General features: G+C 40.1%; 1 protein-coding gene across 6 annotated transcripts in view; it reads left to right on the plus strand.

Moving 5' to 3' along the window:
- LOC137294187 (ectonucleoside triphosphate diphosphohydrolase 8-like) overlaps positions 1-22,803 on the plus strand; it is a 48,762-nt gene extending 25,959 nt beyond the window's left edge. For 4 of the 6 annotated variants that reach the window (XM_067825183.1, XM_067825180.1, XM_067825182.1 and 1 more), the window contains 5 exons: positions 12,254-12,440; positions 14,657-14,898; positions 19,109-19,401; positions 20,862-21,024; positions 21,545-22,803. In XM_067825183.1, the coding sequence (XP_067681284.1) occupies positions 12,254-12,440; positions 14,657-14,898; positions 19,109-19,401; positions 20,862-21,024; positions 21,545-21,759 (1,100 nt within the window). In that variant the 3' untranslated portion in view covers positions 21,760-22,803. The remainder of the gene's footprint in view (positions 1-12,253; positions 12,441-14,656; positions 14,899-19,108; positions 19,402-20,861; positions 21,025-21,544) is intronic. The other 2 variants (XM_067825185.1, XM_067825184.1) reach the window with 1 other exon arrangement.
- Positions 22,804-26,424: the final 3,621 nt, after the last annotated feature.

Raw genomic sequence — 26,424 nt, forward strand, 5'->3', positions numbered from 1 at the left:
GATATATAATTTTGATAGAAACAGGCAATTCTTCTAGAACTGGTGAAATCTAGTCTTCCTGTATATTGATTGGTTTGCTTCGTGTCTAACGCCGCATTCAGCAATATTCCAGCTATATGACATAAATGATTGAGTATAGACCAGACAATCCAGTGATCAACAGCATGAGAATCGATCTTGACAGTTGGGATCTGAAGACATGAGTTAACCAAGTGAGCGAGTCTGACCACCTGATTCCGTTAGTCGTGTCTCACTGAAGATCAATTCTGATCCAGATCTGCGCGGGTTACATAGGGCTTTAGCGTTGTAGAAAGGACTAAGCATTAATGTCTTTTAGAGACAGACTAAGCTAAATGTTGAGCATGTCAAAGCACTGATCGATAGGGACAAACGCCCATTTCTACCTAAACAGCAACTCTCGCCAATGATCTAGACAATGACCATCTCTCGTGGCGGGACCCTGATGGCTGCCCCCATCAACAGCTACAAGTGGTCGACTAATGACTGTCATTACCACGATGTCGTGTCCCCCGAGCACTGCGAGAACTAACTCAAGGCAGGCTGTCTAATGTCCCTCCATTGCAACACCATTTGGGAATGGTTCCTGCTTGTAACGCCTGAAGACCCGTCATGTTGAACAACATGCCAGAGAGGGAACGCTTTTAAATACTTCAGTGCTTATGCTAGGGTGTATGTGCGTTTCGAATCGTTGAGAAAGAAATCTGACATGGACGTTTCGCAGGATGTTTTGGCAGTGCAGGAAAGGGAAGGGCGGCACGGGGAACGTAACAGGTGCATTACACAAGCTGGCTGAAGGGCAGGGGTAGGGGTAGGAAGGAGGGGGTGGGGTTGTTCCTTCTCTCTCGACGTCTGCTGACTGAACTGATTAATGAAACTGATTACACCGAGGGTGCAATTTGTAGTCTTGAGAAGCGCCTCATATGACAATTTGTTGATAGGAATGAAACTCAGACATGATGGTGATGGTGATGTGATGGTGATGGTGATGGTGATGGTGATGATGACATGTTCTACTCCTGTATGTGCAAGTAGAACGACTTCTGTTGTATGAAGATTAAGGATTAAAACAGCAAAGGTCTTGTTGACAGATTAGTATTAGATGAATATTTACTTGGCAAGGATTAGTTTTATGTTGGCGACATTCATCTTCTGTGACGCTCACTGATCCGGTGTCTTTGAGAGCACCAATCTCACCGCCTGTCTGTCTGTCTGTCTCACAGTCACTGAACCATATTATTTTCCTACAGCCTAGCCCTCCCTGCAGTGCTAAAGAACGAGATGAGCAAGTCTAGATTTCCTCAGGTTCTGGTCTCCTTTGTACTCCTTTTTAAAATTTAAATAGGTTTATTTGTTAAAGGCGACCCTAAAAATATTTGTCTATGTAAATGGCTGTTATGAAAGGGCCTTTCGCTGAATTATAACGGCGTGGAATGAGCAACAAATGAAGTAACGTTATTACAGACATCTGAATGCAGTTAGAAATTCTAATGGTCTCCTTTTGTATTTTGTTCCACTTTTATTTGGGGATACCTTTTTGTAAATAAAATGACTTCAATTCCGAAATGTCAGTTTGATATTATGCCCTACGAATGCCATTACACGTTTACACAATTGCGAGCTGTGAGTGACAGTATTAGGTAATGAGATGTCAAACATCTGCCGTTCAAGTTTTCGTTTTCCGGCGACAGTGGAGAGTGTGTTGATATTGCCCTCGACGACAACAATTACACGCCACTGATTGTGGCTGTGGCTGGGTGGTTTGGAGGAGACTATCGTTAGTTCTGTGTTGTTGTGTCCAAGTATTACGCCGGTGAGGGCATCCATTACACGGGAAGTGAATTAACTATTTCTAGCAGCAAGGAGTGTTCACCATTTAAATGATTTAGTGACTTCAGTGCTTTGCTTGTCATCTGATGTAATCTCAGCGGCATACTCTGCTTGTACGGAACACCAGGAGGCGATAATTGATGGTATTGAATGCTTTCTGATTAGAGACATGTGTATGTTTTATGTCAAGGTAATGTGTTAAACTCAGTTCTGATACCCAGTCACAGCTTCTTTCGTTTGTGATTAGAATTAGCAAATGCAATTTTATTTCCTTACTCTGCTATAGTTGAGGTTGATCTTTTTGGAAATGTGCATTTGTTCCATAAAGGAGCATATGTTTGATTGTTTTTAACGCTACAATATTCCAGTTATATGACGGAGGCGATCTGTAAATAATCGATTCTTGACTAGAAAATCCAGTGATCAACAGCATGAGCAACAGCATGCGCATATGGGATGCAGTGACGTGTGTCAACCAAGCTTCCTTTGACTCAGGTCGCAGTGGGTATATCCACTGGCTTAAGATTTATCACTCATTGGTACATTCGACTAAATGTAGAACGTCGGTGCAACATAATACCAGCCTTGTCTATCCTCTGAATCAAATTCCACAGAAAAGGTAAATCGCCGTGAAGATTATTTGAATGAATCACTGAATGCCAATGATATAGCAGGGTTGGATGATATCTTTGTGACACGGGTGATATCCTTGTTTATAGGTGGACTCCCTCTTAATAATAATCAGTTTCACGGATATATAATCACCATACTGTTGGTACTTCCAGTAACCCTCTAAACATCGCGCTATCTTCCTGTGATATTTGGGGTATTTTTGTGGCATCGGTGGTCTCACAGTCATAACGGAGATCATGTGTTATATTGGCGGCATCATAACTGGGATTTCTTGGCGATAGTAGCGGTATGCCCGCCATAAGTGGCATTTCTTGGAGATATTAGCGGTATCCCCGTCATAATTGAGATTTCTTGGAGATGCACCGTCATAACTGAGATTTTTTGGAGATATTAGCGGTATCCCCGTCATAATTGAGATTTCTTGGAGATATCAGCGGTATCCCTGCCATAAGTGGCATTTCTTGGAGATATTAGCGGTATCCCCGTCATAATTGGGATTTCTTGGTGATATTGGCGGTTTTCCCGTAATAATTGAGAATTTTGGTGCTATCGGGGGTGTCTCCGTCATAAATGAGACATGTTTGTGATATTGACGGCATCCATGTGATTATTTAGATATGTTTGTGATATTGCCGGTATCCATGTGTTAATTGAGACATGTTTGTGATACTGACGGCGTCCATGTGATAAATTGAGATTTTTTTGTGATGTTGACGATATCCATGTGATAACAGATTCATGTTTGAGATGCTGACGGTATCCATGTGCTATTTGAGATATGCTTGTGATGTTGTTGGTACACATATAATAGTAACTGAGACATGTTTATGATGTTGGCGGTATCCATGTGGTATTTGAGACATGTTTACGAAATTGGTGGTACTCATGTGATAACTGAGACATGTTTGTGATATTGACAGTGTCCATGTGGAGACTGAGATATGTTTGTGACATTGGCGATATCAATGTGATAACTGAGGTACGTTTGTCATATTACACTATCACTTAGATAATTAATATTTGAATATAATACTGACAGTATCCCTGGTGTATTGGCGATACCTCTGATGTACCTGCGGTACCCATGTACCGCTGAGCAGCACACCTTAATCTATATTATAGTCGTCATGCACGAGATACACCGTGGAAACACCACGCTATTACCAGAAAAAAAGATCTACGAAAACTTTTGGGCGAGGGCGTATTTAACCGAGTTACCTCAGTACGTACTTAGCAAGTACAGATTGCGTCACGCTGGGTCCGTTACGAGAGATAGTAATCCGAGTGTATGTAAACCCAGCAGCAAAATCTACAGGATGCTACTATGGAAGAGTAAACGAGACACAATTTAAAATGATTTCAATTTATCTTAAGTCGCCGTTATTGTAAGGTTATCAAGTCTCATCGGACATAGCCTTTAAACAGAAACTGGTACCGCTGTTGGACAGTACGGCCGCCTGGGTATTTAGAAACGGATATATCAGTTTGCCGGGAACCCAGTCTGGTTCAGTCAGCGATAAGATGTCTTCTCTATCAAGGGCGTGTCATAAACTATCGAATCATCCGATTATTGCTGGTTTATAGTTAAATACCCCACGTGGTTTTTTCCAAACGTAGAGTAAACTATGTGAAACTACATATCAAGTGTTCTGTGCGTATACGGTCAACACATTGCCTTCAGATGTATATGTGTGAAGTCAAAGAGTCGTTGAAAGACTGCTTGCCACGTGTTGCGAACATTAAGCTGGTACCGATCAAATTCAGTCTTAAATTAGTTCTATGATTTGTACGGCAAAGTCTCCGAGGTATGTAGATTCACTGGCATCATTTTTGAAAGTAAAGAATAATTGGGAGAAATTTTCACAAAGCTTTTATCTTGTTTACACAACTGATTTACACGTTTGCATGAATGTTAAACCCATGTTTGGAAATGTTTTTCTATTTGGTTTAACGTGAGAAACTGGGGTTAACTCAACTGGACATTTAAGAATCACCTGCAGCATAGCGGTCATTCGTAATCGTCTTACAGTCCCTGAACCACAGTACTTTCCTCACTGCCACACCCTCTTTGCAATACTAAAGCTGTAAATGTATATATGAAAGTATATATTTCCTAGATGTATTTCCTATAGCCATCTGCTGACTACAGATAAGATAGGACATCTCGCATCGGGTCTTTCGCTCTAGGAACTACTGTAAAAGCCGCTTCTTGACTATGCATGCAATCTCTGCATCGGATATATGTAACTCATATATTTTAAGATTCTCTGATTTCGGTAAGAGTGAGTGAGTGAGTGGGTATCGCGCACGGCTTTAGTTGGGCATTAGTCTAGTAGCTCAAGGTGGGGATAGCCAGAATCCATTTTCCATCTGTCTATGACAAACGTTGAATGTACCGAGCGTCATTAACCGATCTATGTACTCGTATGTTCACGATTAACACAAAAATATTTTGACGTTGGGATAGTTTCAACGAACAAAGTATTATATTCACTGCTGCTACCAGTATTCAGTGGGGACATATTTCAGATTATACTCTTCATATTTCAGACTATACTATTCATATTTCAGATTGTACTGTTCATGTTTCATATTATGCTCTTCATATTTCAGATAATACTTCGGGTGGTCAGACTCGCTGACTTGGTTGGCACATGTCATCGGTTCCCAAATGCGCAGATTGATGCTCATGTTGTTGATCACTGGATTGTCTGGTCCAGACTCGATTATTTACAGACGGCCGCCATATAGATGTAATATTGCTGAGTGCGGCGTAAAACTAAACTCACTCACTCACTCAGATAATACTATTCATGTAAAAAATCTGCTTCCCCGCCCTCAAGAAATCAAATGCACGGACTTCAGTGACTTCAGATTTCTTTAAAGCTGCAATAAGAAGTGATTAGTTGATATTTCTGTGACATCAACGAGGAATTATTATGTACCAAATAAGTAAAACACCTAAGCAGGTGCGCATGAGGCCCTAAATATTATCATAAATATTCTTGATATACACTATGTTTTAATGATATTATCTTTTCGAAATCATGATTTCTACAAATGAGCGTATTCACTTATTGAACCATCCTCCTTGAACTTCGACGGCCTTTGGCATCTCGTTTTGCCCTGCAAAACCAGAGACATTAAAAACAAAAAAACCCAACAAAACACTGAGCAAACTGGAAAATTTATACGAATCATGACCCTGACAATTAGCTCTAATTAAATTCACATTCTTTTTACATTTAGGATCACGTATCAAAACCATCGACGTGGTTGATCGTTGTATTCTATTTCTTTTTAACTTCATGATAAATGTGTTTCTAGTTGCCAATGTGTATCCACTGGGTAATTGGACATAATGCATACAATTAAAGGAGACGCGTGTATGTTGCAATGTCATTTAAGGAGTCCAATGGAGTAAGGTCCAATAGCATTTCAAGTAAGATATAAAAATAGGGTATTAGATAGACATACACTGTCGACGTCTCCAATATCTCCGTGTCCTCATTCTACTCAATTCGACAGCCTTGACATTGACCTTTGACATTACTGGCTTTCAACTATACATTATCTGCCTTTGTAACAGCCATAAATTACAGCTCTTGAAATAGTCCGTTAGCTATTGACCTGTTTCATAATATATAAGCCTACTTCAGAGACAAAATGTCGTCCACATACAACAATAGATGTATGCTGAAACAGTGTCGAGTGTTGCTGTGTACTATTCCGACTGTATCATGAACTCAAAAACATTCCAAATATTTGTATGACACGTAAGCAAAGTTTTGAAGCCGACAGTGTTGTAATATTGCAGACTGGTAATTGCCTCACTATGGACTATGACCCAACATGTAACACAAATTAATCCGATGAAGGGTGTGTTCGATCAGGCTATATCGTTTTACTCAGAAATCATTTGTTGCCTCCTCTGCAGTGACATTGACATTTTTAAAACTAAGTGAATTGCTTTCGCAAATATTTCGAATCTTTTGGTCGTGTTTTGTAGTGTCAATCCCAATCTTTAGATTCACAGATTACAATGGATTAATGTGGAGACCGTAGTAACTTTAAAGCTGCAGTATATAATTCACAGCGTGAATAGTCCTCCACAAACATGTAGTGAATATCATATGAAAGAATCATTGTAAATCTTAATATTAGGAGGGGAGGGTATCCTATAGGTTACAGCTTTCTCCCGGAATCCTGTAAAGACAAAGCGACAATGTCCCTTAAAGGATTCCGTATCTACGACCGTAATGGGAGTTCCCACATGGGCGCAACATGTGAATCACGCCGTGGCATTGATGCTGCGAATTATTGGCATAGAAACGTTCCAAGGAGGATGTAGTATCTGTGTGCCACAGATCTAATTATGTTGTTAGCGGATTAGTATAGATGCAAGTCATCAAAGCATATGCACAAGACAGTGCTCCTACACTCGCAATATTGACTCACAGTCACAGTAGTGATTCATTTTGTGTAAACATATCAGTGAATGAGTTTTAGTGTTACATCGCTTTTAGCAATATTCCATTAATGTTGCACAAGGATGGGCTTCAGTGATTGTATGTCACCTTGTGGGGAATCGAACCCGAGTCTTCAGCGTGACGACCGAACGCTTTAACCACTTGGCTACCCCACCGCCCCTTGTGTGAATATGTAACGTCAGCAACGTCATACTCATTTCATCAGGGTAAAGGACAAAATAGAAAACACTTAAAATCAATGATGACACCAGGTGTTCTCAAGAAGACACCAAGGCCCGTCCATGCCTGTCGTTACCATGGTCAGGCTCGCTGACTTGATTGACACATGTCATCGGTTCCCATCGGACCCGATGCTCATGTTGTTGATCGGTGGATTGTCTGGTCCAGACGGCTGCCATATAGCTGGAATATTGCTGAGTGCGGCGTAAAACTAAACTCACTCAAGACAAGACAAGACAAAGATATTTATTGTACTTAAGGCCTCCGGCCCATATACAAGTAATACAAGTACATTGTTAGCACATGTTACAGACATTTCACGGAAGAACTTACAGTGCAGATAAAATATTGCTTCTAAGGTTAACAGCATGTTTCACATAGAGGGCAAGATTACGTATTACATTTTCATTTTTGGAGGACAGAATGGAAGTAAATGCAGTTGATGGATATTTCAACAGGTAGTTATTTGGGATATATTTTTTTCTTAAATCAGTGTAATGTGGACACACAAAAGCGAAGTGGATTTCGTCTTCTATGGCCGAGTTACATAATGGACATAACCTTAAATGTCTCTCTATTGAAAGTCGTCTGCCCTTATTGACTGATAAGTCTAATAGGCCCAATCGAAAATTAACAAATATACGTCTGATATTTCTAGATCTCAATACAGACAGATATAATTCTGGTTGGATTAAGCTCTTAAAAGATCTATACAACTGATATCTCGAACTGTTGTCTAGACAGAAATGCCATTCTTGATAATACATATTTACAGATTGATCTCGAAATTGTTTAAGAAATAGACTGATATTACCAACTGTTTGATTTACAAATCCAAACAAATCCAAAGCCATGAGAAAACAAGAGATTTCTAATATAGGAAGCCCATGTTGTCTTACCCCTAGCGTCTAAAAATACAAGCATATTATAAGCTAGTTTTGGGATTCTTTGTTCATGCATTCCAAGAATCTTTAACCAATATTTTAGACATCTGATTTGAGAATTTATATAGATCGGATATCTACCGCATTTTCCATAAACCATACAAGATGGTGTTGCTTGCGCTACATTTAAAAATCTTTTGCATGCTAAAAGGTGCAGTTTCTCCAGGCATTCATAACGTTGAAATCCCCAAATTTCAGAACCATAGAGCATAATCGGTTGAATTTGTGCATCAAACAATTTAAAATATATTTTCGGGGTTAAAGTTCCAATATTTTGGGAGACTGACATAACGTTAATCAGAGCCTTCTTAGCACGTGATTTCAAATCTGTAACACTCTTTTGAAAGTTCATGGTATGAGAAAACACTAGTCCGAGATAGGTATAGTGGTTAACAACAGATAGAGGTTTGCCATTCAAAAACCATTTTTCTTTAGAGGCCACAGGGCCCCCTCTTCTAAAGATAACTATGTTTGTTTTTTCAAAATTTACAGATAATTTCCATTCATTTGTATAACATTCCAAAATATTCAGTTGGTTTTGTAGACCAACAATAGTATCTGACACCAAAATTACATCATCGGCAAAAAGGAGGATAAAAATTTCGATAATATCTGGAACCATTTGCACACCATGTTTGCCTGAATTAGAAATATCATAATACAGTTCGCTTATAAAGAAGGAGAACAATATAGGACTTAAAATACACCCTTGCCGAACTCCCATGGGGCAGTCAAAAAAATCGGTGACATCATCACCACAACGAACACATGATTTTATATTCAAGTACATAGATTTTAAAATAGTGTACATTTTCCCCTGTAAACCAGATTTTCGTAAGCAGTACCATAATTTAGAACGATCCACAGAGTCAAAGGCTTTCTTAAAATCAACAAATGCTACATAGAGTTTGTTTTTATTACACGACAGACATTTTTGTATTATCGCATATAATGTAAAGATATGATCAATGGCTGAATATTGTTTTCTAAAAGCCGCCTGGCATTCAGGAATTAAGTTTCTCATATTTGACCAGTTTGAAATTCTTTTGTTTAAAACAGTTGTAAATATTTTCCCAATAACACTCATTAAAGATATGCCTCTGTAATTATCTGGATTGTCTTTAGTCCCTTTTTTATGTATAGGTATAATGACTGAACGAGACCAACTTTCGGGGAACGAACCACTTTCGAATACAGTATTAAAACACTTATGGATGAAGGGCATTAACACGGCTTGAGAACATTTAACCATTTCGATTATAATGTTATCGGGACCAGCTGCTTTTCCGCTCTTTAAACTAGTTATAGCATTCTTAATCTCATCAACTGAAATGTGCGTTTCCAAAATCATTTGATCAACAGTGTCAAATTCATTCGAAGGGAAGTTATCATCATCGAATGTGTACCCATCACTTGGAAAAACGGCATCATTTGAAAAAACCCTCATGAAATGCGTCATCCATTCACTTTTTGAAATATTACTTTTTGGATTTGATCTCTTTCTAAATGAACGAATTTGTTTCCAGAACATAGTAGTATTGTTGATAGAATCATTCCATCTGTTCAGTCTTTTATTACACAGGTTAGATTTGAATTTTCTGCATGAAGCTTTGTACATGTTCCTCATTTTACAAAAATAATATCTGTTGCTCTCCGAGGGTCTACACCGAAAACGTCTAAGTGCTTTACGCGCGTCTCGTCGTGCAGTTTTACGCTCGTCATTTAAGGGTGCTTTATGGTTTTGCTTAAAAGGCTTAATCTTTTTCTTCATACAATCTGCTGAAGCTAATATGACATGGACAAACTCATCTAGAGCTCCCTTTAGATCGAACTCGAGCTGTAATAAGAGACGGTCATTGTAAAGTGATAATTTACTTTTCAAATTATCTAGAAATGTTTCGCAGAAGGCGTCATTCCAAACAATCTTTTCTTTATAATCATCAATATGGCTATTGTTATCTGAGCTGTTCATATTGGGAAACTGGCAAGTCAGTTCTAATGGTAAATGGTCGGAGTCTACTCTGTCTCCAATATTTAACGAGTTAATACATTGAAAGAAATCTGGTGAACCAATAAAATAGTCATTGACACTTGATCCATGTTGCCCATGAAACGTATATTCGCCTTGCGAGTCTCCATATACTCTACCGTTCGCTATGAAAAGGTTGAAGGAATAGCATAAGTCTAATAACAAATTACCAAAGTTATTAACAACACTGTCGTGAGAATTTCGATCATCGATAGGATAGATGTCACTATCAGCGCACGCTTGAAATATATGATTCATATTATCATCATCATCAAGACTAAGGCACACATTGTTTTGTTTTCCTGTGCGGGCATTCAGATCTCCACAGATAACAGTGTGACTTTCAGCAAAGTCAGGGAGATTCGCTAGTAGATATTGCTCCAGTTGTTCAATATTACATTTGCGATTCGTATGCTTATAATATGTTGAACCAATAGGAGGGATATAAGTGCACATTAAATTCAAATCTTTATCAAGTGAAAACAATTCCTTTAAGAATTTGATACAGATGAAATTATCGATATCAGATGCTAATTGTCTATACATATTTCTAAGCGAATGGTGAATACAAATACAAACAAAAATAGAAAAATAGAAAACACTTAAAATCAATGATGACACCAGGTGTTCTCAAGAAGACACCAAGGCCCGTCCATGCCTATTGTTACCATGGTCAGGTTCGCTGACTTGATTGACACATGTCATCGGTTCCCATCGGACCCGATGCTCATGTTGTTGATCGGTGGATTGTCTGGTCCAGACGGCTGCCATATAGCTGGAATATTGCTGAGTGCGGCGTAAAACTAAACTCACTCACTACTGTTACACCCTCCATTCACACACGTTGCGAGTTCATTAGTGAATGATAGATAAACTACTGCACCACTGTGAGTTTTAGAAAGCAAACATACAGCAGTTCTCTGCTACAACACTAATCCGTAAACTCCAACCATTATCCGCACTCTTGAGGAATGATGCTCCTCCGCATCAATTACATCCTCAACCAGATCACCATTCAGCCGAGGAAGCACAACATCCAAGATGATTGAACTAAACACGTGTCGACGCTTTTTTTTCCCCTCGTTGTGTGTGTGTTGAAAACACCTCACTATATAATCCGTCGGTTGTTAGTCATGCAACAGTGACATTCAGACGTAACAATGCCCGATATAAAGTGACAGGTGAGTGAACGTTTCTGTCTGCAGGTGCCCTGATATATACATCGTTGTGTATGCTGGGAACGCCACTGGCTTCTCGTGTAACACATTCTACCGTATTGTATTTGTCTGTAGGATCTGATTCCTTCTGTGATGTTATACATGTAGAAATACCCCACTCATTCCATTGTATGTACATGTGTCGGGATACAAGAACGTTTCAAAACATTTGTATGAGAAGATCCGACGATGGATGTTTTTCTGATGTGGGCCTTCTTTAATTTCTCCTCTCCATTCTCAACCAATAAGGGAAGCCAGAATAAAGAATAATAAATAATGATAAACGGTAGAAAATTGTTAACTAATGCGAACGCTAAGTTATTAGAATTTTAGTACAAATCAGTTTATACACTGATTTGTAAGGCAGATCGTTTTGCAGTACAAATGGTAGGATTACTTCATACACACACATACACAGAGAGAGAGAGAGAAAGAGAGAGAAAGAGAGAGAGAGAGAGCGAGAGAGAGAGAGAGAGAGAGACCAACTGAATTCCTGTTCATTTTATTTCTTTGGTTTCGAATTTGGGTCGCGAGTAGATGTACCACCAGCCACGTTGAACGTGAATACACGTTAATTGTTTTAGTTTTACAAGTTTACATCGTGATTAAAGTAATATTCAGATCAGCCAGAGGACATGGACATGGGGCACGTACATTTCACTAGTATTTATGGCTTCAATGATACGTTGATGGGACTACTTCAATAAAAATGTTTTCCACAGCAATAAGATGATCCAATACATTCGGGGTAACCGGTAAGCAAGCAAGACAGTGACGAACGACTCCAGAAATCGTACCGGTGTCCCAACAGGCTTACAGTTTAACCACTCTGCCAGTGAGACTGACATAAACTGATTCATTTGTATTTTTCAGGTGCCCGGATTTTAGACGGCGACATTGCCCTTGGCTTATTAAACCGGATACGGAATATTTTATCTAATACAACATTAAACCCATTCCGGTTTAGAGGCAGAAATGTCCGTATATTGTCCGGCGAAGAGGAAGGTGTGTTTGCTTGGATATCGCTCAATGCTGTCAGTGGATTCTTCAGTTCCGTCAAGTGAGTTTACATGTCGCCATCCATAGTTTTTTCAGTCTCATATCCATGCTTACTGTTTACACCACAATATATTTGCGATGTATACTGCCAAGCTAGTTGAGAATGCAAATGGAGTACTCGCTGATCCATCTTTGTGAGGTTTTACCTTCACGTCCAGCATAGAAAAAAGATAAATATGTACTTAATATTGTTGTTTTAACAAGAATTACCATTTTCTGTGCTGACATGCTGTGATACGTGGACAGAATTGTGCTAAAAAATATGTTGTTAGAATGAATAATTATATAAAATACATGACATGAAATAAATCTTCGTTAAGTAAATGCGACATTCTAGACTAATGCTTAGTGTCTGAATATATATATTTTGATAGTAACAAACAAATCTATTAAAATTGAAAAGGAGCCCATGGCAGACAAGAATCTGGGAAATCTTGTTTCACTACAGCCTTGGCACTGGGCATAGTGTAAAGTATGGAATGGATTTTGGAATGGAATTTGGATTGGAATGATGGAATGAAATTTGGAATGGAGTTTGGAGTGACACAAATTTGCTCTTTGTAAACAAGTCTTCATTCAAATATGCTGAGACAGTTTATTAACAGGTGGCCACTGATAGGAACTAGAAGACATGAGTGTCAGCTTCTCTCTTCAGCCATGGCCCATCCACCACATGCTCGAAGGCACATGGCAAGTTTAAATAATACTTTCCAGGTTATGTAGATAATAAGAATAACAAGATGTCCAAAATTAAAATGGTTTACATATAGTGTATGTGATTCCTATGTTAGGCTTTTAAGTGGGCATAGTGGAAAATAAAACAGTTGAGGGACTGTGAGACAGGCTGTTGCCACAACTCTGTTTGCCACTAGCCTTATCGTCCATCTGGAGGGGTGTAAGCGGGAGGGAAAGTGTCTCCTGAACTGTTTACTGTCAATTTAGTTTTGGTTTGGAGGCCGTCACAACTCTGGTTTGTTTAGTGTAAGATGAGTATATTCCATCTATTTCCAATCCAAACTCCATTCCAAAATCCATTCAATACTTTACACTGTGCCTTGGCACTGCAGGGAGGACTATGGTTCATTCACTGTGAAACAGACTATTCGCGCTCATGCATATATATGTTGACCTGGCTCCGATAACACCGGTTTGTTGGCAAAAGGGTGTTCCGTACTACCGGTAACACCAGCCCAGGAACCTTCTTCTTCGTGAAATCTGCAACAATTTGTCTTTCCTATACAGTATCAGTAGACCCGAAGAATGTCTTTCGCCATAATGATACAGTAGAGTTGCGTTAAAGTCATTCGTCATTTACTGTGTAAACGGTCGACAAGATTTATACGTAAACACGCGATAAGGATTAAGGCATGTCTAAACATCCACAGGCAAACTCCTGTCATTCTCTCAACATAAGGAGCTAGTTATCAAAAACATTTGAATTTAATCTCACAGTTCAGACGATAGTATGTTCATTTTCCTTAACATGTTTAATGATGATCAGATAAGTACATACGTCTCCATGGTAACACGTCACTTGACGATGTAGAGCCAACATGTGATATGTTGCTTTTGCTTAAAGTGTTTAAATATCATATCAGAAAATATTATGATTTTCAACATTTCCGCTGAAACATCAAGGTTATCGATGTCACCTCAACCTCACGTGGGTTTTGGTTCATCTCACGGGCTCATTGATATCACAACACAAATTATTATGCAAATATATTATGAGCGTTTTGGACATCACTTTGGAAACGAATTCTTAAAAAATCTGAATGTGTAAAATACTGTTTGCAATATCCTAGTGAAATTATAATACCTCGGTGATTTGTCCGACTTAGGGGGTCATTGTTCACAATATCAATCCAGTGATCAACATCATGAGCATACTCGATCCCGGAAGTCGTTTCTAGTGAAAGATGTCACTAGTCGCTTCAAGGTTGGGTTGTTGAAGACCGGTGTCCCAATACACAAGGCGTTGGTGGTGTTAAGGCCTATCGTAAAGTTATACTATAATACCATTGACTCACAAATGACGTAGTGCTGCGAACGCCTTTTGTGGATAGGGTCCCAGTTCTAACCCAGATCTTCATGGGATGCTGAACACCAACTGTAACCCGGATCTTCATGATTTTCAACCAGTGGTAACAGTAACTGCCACCTAACCAATCACACAGTGAATGTCCTCAAATATGATTACACTTGTTACATTCACAGGCCAATGAACGAGTCTTTGGGTTTGTTGGAGATGGGTGGGGGATCGACCCAGATCGCCTTCATACCATCCACCCCTTTGTATGCGGGAGAGTTCCAGATCTTCCTTGGGGGACGCCGGTTCGACCTATACGCCCACAGTTACTTGTTCTTCGGATCCAACTATATAGAAGAGCGAGTGAAGAACATTCTAATGGCGAGAAGCCCGCAGTCTCAAACCATTGACCATCCATGCAGGCTTATAGGTAAGTAAGAGATGCTGGAGAAGTTTTGGGTGACATGTTCAGTACCATTGAAAAACGTATTGAACAAACCTATGTCCTTTTGGGGCGATTTTCCGGGTCAGCAGTGTACTTAATAGAGCATATGTTTACCCACTGACAGATCCACAAATCTTGCCAAGACACTGAATAGCACTGGTTAGAGGCGACTAACGGGATCGATACGTCACCGTATCCCAATTGTTCAGTTCGATGCTTATGCTGTTGATCACTGGATTGTCTGGTTCAGACTCGATTATTTACCAACCGCCGCCCTATAGCTTGAATACTGTTGAGTGCGGCGTAAAACTAAACTCATTCTTTATTGATTAATCCATGTGAAATTACTATTTATGTTTGACTGAGAATTACTGGTGCCCTAGTGTGAGTGTGACAGAGAACGTACAAACTACAGAAATGTGTTAACGACTTTTCCTAAACGAGAAACACATTTAAGTGAGTCAGTAAATGTTTTCAGCTGTGCAAAGTTATTCATCTAAAACCAACGTTTTCATCATCACCGGCCGCGCACGACGGGGACGATGGCTAGCCAGCACGTAATACGTCACGTCAAACACTATGAGACGCTGACTAGTTAAAGAGGATGTGACCGGCACAGTGGTCGTGGGTAGCCTAATACTGATTATATATATATATTTTATAACAACGGATAAACCCATTTGAATTAAAAAGGAGCCCCAGTGTGTTGGGAGATTAAGGATACCTGAACCCGGGGGAATCTCGCCTTACTTTATTTAGGGCCTTAGCATTGCATGGAGGGATAGACAGATGGAAAAATAAGGTGGTACAGGGATCTATGAGACAACCGTTATGTTCTCCGTTCTTGTTCCAAAAGCGGGTTTGGGGAAAACGATAAACATGTAGGTGTTAACGCTTGGTAGATACTGGACCGAAGTCATGTATTTAAGACTGACACAGATATAGTCTGATAGGATTCATAGGAATTGAAACACTTTTCATTGGCATAAGAAACCTCCGCTGGAAGCAAAGTCTAGTAATCGATTCCGAGTCAGCATAAGCTAGTGTAAGAAGTAAAGTTTGTGGGTGAAATCACATGATGGAGGATGTATGGCAGAGGATTATATTTGATTTATAGGGAAATACTTACCAAAACAACCCTTTCTTGTTTTGGAAAGCATTTCAACATCCTGTAACACTTTCCCTTACATTCTTGTGATAGAGCGGAAGTACCCGTGGCAAAGATCAGCACCAACAAAAAATTATATTCGCGGTATGGAAGGGGAGCTCCCCGTTATAATACATTACAGCCACATTATTGCTCACAGATAAAAAAGTTGATTTCTAAATTACTTGAAAACTTCCCAGAGCTTCATTTAAACAGAACTAGGCTCAGGTCAAATGACACTCCAAGTACAATCAAACAGTGTCAGTCAAACTTTGATAAGTCGAATTTACGTTTGTGTCGGAATAAAACCTTATCCCAGAAACCTTTTTCATTTTCCTGAAACTGTGGAAATCTGTACTTGCCACATAATCTAGATTTGCATGGGATTTCTGGATTTTTTTTGTTTCAGAATGACAGATTAATCGAAATTCAAATAGCTGTTAAACGTTTATGATCAGCTTATGCTAATTAAATATTGATACAATGTAGGTCCCAACACCTACGGGTCACAACGTCCAGACCTACACTGGATGAAGGCACCGAATATCCAACACAACGTCACCCAATAAATCATTTATACTAATTATACAGAATATTAACCTTTCCAGTTTATATTAAGACTTCAAATCGACCTTTCCTTTCACCCTTTGCTTTGGGCTCGTTACCACGCCAGTGTATCAAGTTTGTATACTTGTATAAACTATCGCCATCTGACTTCCAACCCAAAACACACGTGTTTTGCGGTTGAGCGAAGGGGATTTCAACTCCTGGAGAATTTCAAAGTTCATGTTATGTGTTTCATCAAATGTCAGGCCTGGCGAAGTGTTGATTTTAGATCTTGGTGATTTGTGACTTGCTCTCTGTTAACCCTCCCAAGGCTATCAAAACACACATATAGTCTTATACCGCTCTCTGTACAAGCTCCTCGGGTGATCTGCAAATTATCCGTATTTTCAGAAAGGTTGTATGTTTGACAAATATAGCGGTTAAAAGGTCATAACTTTAAGAGCGTGTACGCATTGTCGGGTGTGATCATGAGAAGCCATGATACCATACAGCCTTTGTTAAAATTACATCTGCTTTTATCACAGAAGTTTGACCCAGGGCGGGCGTGGGGGGAGGTGATGGGGGTGGGTAGGAGTGGTGGTCTGGGTTGGGGTTCAATATGCAGATGGAAGATTGGTGACCTCACAATTACCACTCACTTATTTCCAGCTAGAGGTCATGTTAACATGTACAGTAGAAGGCTGCACTGATGTCCATGGATGTGTGGTTGCCCAGTCTTGGCACAGACCAGCCTGGATAAGCGGACAGTGAACGGACGCCAGTCTCTTAAAGAGACAACCTATTCTCATTAATGAAATCATGATATAATGAGATAATTATTTTGCCTTTGACAGCGTTTTTGCTTTGGTAAATATACTGAACAACAAAAGTTTAGCACATTTTTATAACATTCATGTACACAAGAATGATATAAAACAAAATGCTGAAATTTGACCCAAAGGTGAACACGTGGTGACTCACCTGAGTGCCATCAAAGTTCACTCGGCAGTTGGACGTTTGTGAAAACTAGGATGGTGCACGTGCATATCGTGTTTATGTGTTTATCTGCAGAAAAAGCATGCAAACTGGGATGTATAAAAGGGCTGACAAGACACACTGGGATAACAGAGTACAGAAACCGCCAAGAATTGTTCAGTTCGAAGCATGGGTCGAAGGTCTGGACTGCCAGAAAATCGACGTAGTGAAACACTCGGACGACCACGTGCTGACCAGCGAGTAAGATACGTCGCCAGGCACTTCTATGTGCATTACAGCACAATTATTCGTCTGTGGCAACGGGTCCAACAAACTGGCCAAGTTAGAGCTACTATGGTTAGGAAGGCCTCCTCCTCCTACACCACGTCAAGACCGCCACATTGTGACGTCATCACGACGACACACGCGTACGTGAACAAGCGACGCACGTCTGGCCAACGAGCTGCAGCAAGCAACAGGTAGGTGACCCGCGTCATTTGAATGAACGACTGAGGTGGGCGCAGATTCACCAACGGTGGCAACAGCAGTAGGACCAAACGTTATTCAGTGATGAATCACGTTTCTGTGTGGAGTTTGCGGACGGTAGAGCTTGGGTATGGCGGAGTAGACGTGGAATGTATGACGCCACCAACGTCTTTGAACGGGCCAGCTAAGGGTTAGTAGCGTGATGATGTGGGCTGTATCCACTTGAACGGGAAAATAGACTTGGCTGTAGTCGGAGGAAGGCTCACTGCGCAGCGCTCAGCCGTCATTCACGCAGCCCATACACGATGTTACTCGTTTCTGTCATTTGGAAGGTTCACACCTACCCTACAATGTGTAACGTCAACTTGACTACCTGGATTAAACACGCCTTTTGACACTTCCATTGCGTGGTCATGTGGTCACTCTAATCCACTGCGTAATGAATTATAGCATCAAGTTGAAAATTAAAGGTAATTTCCAAAACTGTGCTACACTTTTGTTGTTCAGTATATTTAGATGGTATATATTACACAACAGTGATTGTATATACATATATAATCACCATGTAAACCTTGCGTTACAATCATATTTTTGATATTTTCTTATGTTACCATTAGGAGCATGAACCGTTCGTCTTATTAATCGGGTGTTTATCACAACCAGGGTGTTTCAAATGTTTCAACAATAAGGCCCAATAATAGATTGTAATTGTTTGCATCATAAAGAGAAATGAAATGGGGAAAAGTTCCATCTTCGTCAACTGCTGTTAAATTGTCCATTAAGAATTCAGTTTGTGATGGGCGATGGGGTAGCCTAATGGTTAAAGCGTCCAAACGTCACGCTGAAGATCCGGTTTCGATTGCCCACACAGGTACAAAGATTGAAGAATATTTCTGTGATATTACTAGAATATTGCTAAAAGCGGCGTACCTCACTCACTCATTCAGGTTTTAAATGATCGGTTATAGACAAAGGATCCAAGGTTTTCTATATCACACTCTCAGAGAATGTACGTAATGCATTAGTATGATTTGTTTCCAGGAGATGATATTAACGGGACCTCAGATTCCGGGCAGCCATTAAAGTTTCAAGGAACAAGTGAACCAAGTAAATGTATACAAATATTACGTCAGCTGTTGTCGAGGGCCCCGGATGACCGGTGTTACCCGAAGCCCTGTGCTATAGGTTCTGTGTACCAGCCAAGTATTGGGAACATGCTCTTCTACGCCACCCAAGGATTTGTCTACACACCCAACACTATGGGGTCTTTAGATGCGGACAAACATCTGAATATTACTCATCTCAGGGATGCGTCTATTATCTACTGTCAGAAGGTAATTCACACAGACGTGATTTAGAGTGAATGAGTATTAGAATTATTCCAGCGCTGTCACGGCGGGGGACACCAGAAACAGGCTTCACACATTCTAACTATGTGAGGAATCGAACCCGAGACTTCGGCATGACGAACGCCTGAACCATGAGGCTACTCCACCGTCCCTGTGATGGAGAAGATCCGGGTTAGAGTTGGTTTTCAAGCAAGCCATGCTTGTCGTAAGAGGTGGCTTAACGTGACGTGTGGTCAGGATCGCTGTCTTGGTCGTCCGCAAGTCATCGTATCCCACCTGCATAGGTAGACGCTCACGCTGTTGATACTGGAATATTGCCGAATGAGGCAGAGCGACATAAACCATGCTCACTCGCACACCCATGCAGGGAGCAAAACTCATAATGACTTTCTAAATTCACAACACTGCAAATGACCTATTTGTTATCGGACTACAAAGAATCAAGATGTAGAGAAGACCACACGAAACTGACGACAATAACTTTTCTGCATCGTTAAAGGGTCGGTGGGGTAGCTCAATGGTCACGCCTAAGGTTTGATTCGCCACATGGGCACAATGAGTGAAAACCATTGCTGGTGTCCCCTGTCGTGATGTTGCTGGAATATTGCTGAAAATGGCGTAAAATCATAATCAGTTTCTCAATTGCTGTCACGTTTAAGGAGGCCTTCAGCACCCAACCTGTACATCAGATCGGTTGTCAGGATCGATGATTGATGACGAGTAGTGAACAGTTTATAGCGTCAGTGACTGGCTTGTCTAGTCCCTTGCTGGAATATTTTTGTTTGACTTTCACGTGGAGATTTCAAGGGAATATCCAAAGACACTGACCAGTGAAGGTCCCGGGGTAGAATAGGCCTTCAGCAACCCATGCTTGTCATAAAAGGCGACTATGCTTGTCATAAAAGGCGACTATGCTTGTCATAAAAGGCGACTGTGCTTGTCGTAAGAGGCGACTAACGTTGCGCAGATCGTTGCTCATGTTGTTGGTCACTGGATTGTCTGGTCCAGACTCGATTATTTACAGACCGCCTCCATATAGCTGGAATATTGCAGAGTGCAGCGTAAAACTAAACTCACTCACTCCAAAGATACCGATCCTACTGACTTCATTCTCTCATTAAGATGAACTATGGCTAAAGGTACCACTCATCTGGCAGCCGCTATCTCATAAACTGCCTCTGTCTGCTTATGTTATATTAACTGCAACAAATTGTTTATGAACGAGTGGTACTTTTTATGGAGGTTGTTACCTTTATGGTTTAAGTATTAACCTGTTCATAAAAAAACTAGGATGTTGTGGCCTCAGTAGTATTTTATATTTGTGATCTTGGAAGGGTCATGGTGTAAATGGACCTGGAGGTTTCCAGAGATCTGTTGTTTGTTTACAGCTTCATGGGTTTGTTGAATAGATGGTAACGTCAGCCAGTAACGTGATTTTGTTGCAGAGTTTCGAGGACGCCATGGCCGAATATTCTGTGAAGGCCAGGTTCGCCTCTGTAGAGTGTCTCATGGGCTTGTACATACCGCTCCTGCTGCAGGAGTCCTACCAGTTCGATCCTCAGACAAGTAACATCGTAGTCGAAAATAAAATTCTGGGAAATAGAATTGGTAAGTAGTTTTTTTCAGTTTATTATTTTCAATAATTATTTCTTTTTTCAGATTAAAAAGCGAAAAATACACAAGCCTGAAGTCCACAGTCCACATTAGTGGTTTCCATCTAGTGGCAGTTATACCACAGCCACTGTCAAATGGTGATGATATTATTAAAAGGAGAGTGTGCACTACCCTACCCATGTGCTATCGCTCGTCACGCCGAACACCCTGGTTGAATGAATGAAGCCCTTTTCTGGTGTTCCTCACCGTGATATTGCTGACATTTTGCTAAAAGCGGCGTAAAACCAAGCTAGTTCACTACTTAACCCATCACAAACGCATTCAAAGGCAAGTCAGTTTGTTCAAAAGTCTTCATTCAATTTAATCCACATGTGAAATGTGAGTGAGCAACCTTTTAACTGCCACTAGATGTACATGAAAGTGAGTATTGTCCAGGCTAGAATTTTACTCTGTATTGTGTACAACATCATCATGTAAGCATCCTTCCAACCTAACTGTGTATGACATGTTTCAGACTGGACAATGGGGGCCTTGTTGTACGAACTTAACATGATGTTCCAGCCGTGGAAGTTGCTGCCACACACTCCAGTGTCGTGTCAACCAATCAGCTTCACGCCTTTCCCCGGACCACCTGCCGAGGTGCGGCCAAACAGTGCCGTAGTTCCTGGACACGCCTTACAGACTTTGCTACTGTGTGTACTCGTTGTTCTACTGGAAACAGGGCACTGATTGGTGATTCGATGTTTATGTGAGTCAGTGTCATCTTCAACATAAAGTGTGATAGTCCCAATGACTCTCAATTGATGAGGACAATAATGAATGTAATACTGATAATCATAATCACCGGGTATTGGTGATGGGCCATACATGTTCATGTCATTTGTAACAATACCTGTAACATTTACTGTTAAGGTCACTAGTCCAAAGAGAATGAGTGAATGATTAGAATTAATGCCATTTACAGTATTTCAGTCTGCATGTCGGTTGTGGGAGAAACAGGCTTTGGGCAGACTGGTTGACGAGGTCTGTTGCTCCTGCGCTAACGCTCCGATGCTGACCCCGGTCCCAGCCTAGTTCCGTAGCGTTGGGCGCAGGTGCAGGCGCAACAGAACCCGAGAACTAGGCTGCAGTCAATGGGATCCCAGTAGTAAACGTTATCGGTGGTGAATCCCACAAGCATGGCTCGTGAATACCCAGGGAATTTGAGATTCGAACCCATAATCTCCGTATCCTAGTAACTGAAGACAAGATCTCCGCATGACGAATTTCAAGGCACAAAACACCATGCTTTTAGACTAAATTTGCACGGATCTCCTCTTTACTCAGTTTGCGTATATATTAAAGTCTTTGAACCTGCCGTATGTTTAATGACGCCGTGCAGGACCTTACAGGACAGCTTCTCCAAATAATCGCCAACATGCCATATTATCCTAGGTTCGTTGTATGAAGTGTGCATTACCACTGCATGGGGTGCAATGAGTTCACAGGTTGCACAAATTTACTTCGTAATATGTATCATTCATGACAGGCTCTGAGGAGGACTTATTGTCTGTCTTGCGATTGTCTCAATCATCCTTCAATCATTCATCATCTATCAGGTATATGTTTTCCAAATATTTAGCAAGCCTTTCCTTTAACGTGATAAGTTTCCGTGACAGTCATCCAAACGAGTCCTGATACAGAGACTGTATTCAAATGTATCTTATACACCAATATATGTTACGTGACCCATGTCTTTGCCAAATTTGTATATTAAACATTTCATACATTTCAGAACACGCAGTTTGACATTTTTGTGTATTTGTATGTGTATATGTATGTTTTGCTTTCTGGATACTCGATACCAGGGTGGAAATACTTTTTAAAATATTTTTAAAACTTCGAAATCATATTTCCATTCACTCAGTAAACAGGTTATTAGATAGATTCCAATTAAACCTACTACGTTATCACAAAGTTGCAAAAAGGACCTATGGAGATCTTCGGGTTATAATTGTCTTAAGCAGCCCATGCTTGTCGTAAAAGGCCACTACATCGCCCAGGTACCGAAAACGATGGATTTGAGCTATTGGAGTATGACATAATACATCGCCCAGGTACCGAAAACGATGGATTTGAGCTATTGGAGTATGACATAATACATCGCCCAGGTACCGAAAACGATGGATTTGAGCTATTGGAGTATGACATAGCATGTGATAGTACTAGGGTTATATGCAATACTTGCCGTTACGGTAATGGTATAAAGCTATGCTCGATAAAGAGCATCATACATCCGCTCCTGTACCTTAAAAGAGCGTTATTCCTATCATGGACCTGAAATCACTTTGTGGATCTTCAATACATTCGTTAACCGCATGCTAACTGCAGCAGTAGGTAAGATCTATTCGTAGAGTTCCTATTTTTAAACAGAGACTTACAACAGTTGGTGTGATTACTGGCACTCGTTATCGGTTGTACACATGTTCCGACTGATCTCCACAGCAATGTACATATGTATCACGTTACAGGTAATCAACGCCCGCACCACGGGGAATCAATGTGCATGACACACAACATATATCATCTAGACTTTACCTGTTCTCTTTACTGTCATAAATGATAATGATTAAAAATCATTTTATAAATGTGTAATCCATTACATTTATTCCTTTTAAATAAATAAATATTCATATAAAATGAATTAAGTCCAAGATATGAAATCGATGATATTACGGTTATTATAGATCAGGGTCTCCTTTCATAAAGCAACCTTTACTAAGGTTAACGTTAACTCCCATTCTTTAGCACTGCACTAAGGTTACCTACGTTGGTTTGTGAAAGGAGATCATGTATGTTAGTGTGGTAACAGTCGATCGTCTCCGGACATCTGAGGTCCGTAATCACCACTGTTTGATATGCATCAGACATTTTAAACCAGTGTCAGGAACCAGCCACAAATATTAGAGACCGGGAAACCATTATTCCAGGAATTCCTAAACTAACAACTAATCTTTTAATATTTTACAGAAAAAAAGTATATAATTAAAAGGAACCCTGAGAGTGAGTTTTCGAAGCCGTAGAAATCTAAACGATAAAGTTTCTAAATTTTCTACATTTTCGTGGTCGTTCTTTAATATATTTGCTTCAATGTCTGTATGACAGACTAGGATAGGAATTCCCATGACACGGACGACTTTTAAGAACATGGTACAGTAACAGTAGTTGGACATTACGAAGGGCCATATAACACAACAACAGTGATTGTCAGTCTAGCAACATACTATCTCCCCTGACTGTAGGTTGCATCAGCGAGATAGTCTGATTCCCCGACATCGTACTCAATGTGCGCTGTTTCCGTCTAGTGGTGACACTGGGGAATACGCTTGGTATTTCACGTCTAAATAATACCATTAATCGTATTAAATGTAATTTGGTTCTGGGGACTGGTGGGTAATGAAAATCAGATTGCCTGAATGAGATCCAATCTGGTATTGCAGCACTGCAATCAGCGCTATACTCGGTATATAATATAGTGGTAAGCGATGTATGATTCCAATGATAAAATGACCCGTCCTCATACAAAAGAAAACTATTAATTGCTTAAATTTAGGCATAAATAAATCATTTCATGTGAATGATGTATTTGTGGGAGTACACTGGTAATCAGCAACAAATTGAAAATCTAATGTACAGTATATGTAGGTTGGACAGAGTGAATAAACAGATTGTCATGTCGATGTCCACAAGCAGCCATGCTATAGTCATGACGTGATTTCGAGATGTGTCAGATATCTCTGTCTAAGCGCCGCATGTATTACTTTGTAGTATGTGGATGAAACCAGGCTCTACTTCTTTATGATTAGTTTTCATTCATGCAATATTTTTATCAGTAATGATCGATGTCTGATATACGAATATGGTTATTTAGGCATGATATATAAATATGTTTTAATCTACAACCCAAAAGTGACAAAGACAGTCCTTATCGCCAAACACATTTGGAAGCACAAGAGAAGCCACACAGTTATCTTTTGTACATCTGCCGCTGTGACATTTAGAAAGTGTTAACATTGGGAATAACGGTTGCCATATGGAGGTCAGGGTCGGGTGGATTAGATGAGATAAACATTTCGAGATTCTGACGTCAGTGCATCACGGATTGTAAAAGGGGAGATTAGTCCCACAGGACCTCGAACATTAGAGGTGAAGGTCGGGTGGACTAAATGTTGAACCGGAGTAAACTTTATTAGTAAATACAAAGGTGTTTCTGTCAGCTGAATGTGGAAACGTGCACTTTAACGTGTGAACGGTATCTTGAAACACAAACCATAAAACATGTATGCCAAACTTATTTGCAGAAAATATTACCTACTGGTTACCTACAGTCGCATGACCTACAGGGAAGCTGGAATATTGTTGACTGCAGTGTTAGTGAGCGAGTGAGTTGAGTTCTACGCCGCACTCCAGCGGCAATATTCCAGCCATATGGCGGAAGTCGGTAAATAATCGATCAAGTCTGGACCAGACAATCCAATGATCAACATAAGCATCGATCTTCGCAATTGGGAACCGATGACATGTGTCTACCAAGTCATCGAGTCTGACCACCTTATCCCGTTAGTCGCCTCTTACAACAAGCATATGCGCATGTTATAGCAAGCATGGGTTGCTGAAGGCCTTTTCTACCAAGGACCTTCACAAATCGAGTGCAGTGTTAAGCAACAAACAAACAAATTATGCAATGACTTGTTTGATTTCCTCCTGTAAGGTAAAGAACAAACGCTTCATGCGTAACAGAACCATATTAACACACTTTATGGATAACAAATTTTATTTTATTTGTGTGGGAAGGTTCGATACAAAATTCTGTCCCATTTGTCGAGCAGGAATGATAACGGTGCATAAATCTTTGAGACATCACAAGATAAAATAATTGTTGTCCATAAAATTGTCAATATTGAACTTCCCAGCTTCTAAAATGCCACTCAAAGAAGTAACTGAACTGCCTTGAATATATTGGCATCCAAACCATTTTGTTACGATCTACGTCATTTCAAACATCAAGTCACTTCTACAAGTGTGTATTGGTAAGTATTCCCTTTCATATTTGCGACAATCTGAAACCAAAACACTGTATTGTGACATGCACTTTCATTTCATTGCATATTTACAGCTTGTGAAATCGACATGCCCATCGAAGAACTGTGACTCATTTTTCGATAAACCTTCGTGCTACAAATGATACAAAACGATGTCAAGGATTACAGAAAGTCTACACTCTCCATACTTACATATTGTACACACACACACACACACACACACACACACACACACACACACACACACACACACACACACACATACATACATACATACATACATACATGCATATGTGTGTGTTTGTGTGTCTGT

Source organism: Haliotis asinina, chromosome 8 (genome assembly GCF_037392515.1).
Source record: "Haliotis asinina isolate JCU_RB_2024 chromosome 8, JCU_Hal_asi_v2, whole genome shotgun sequence".
NCBI lineage: Eukaryota > Metazoa > Mollusca > Gastropoda > Lepetellida > Haliotidae > Haliotis > Haliotis asinina.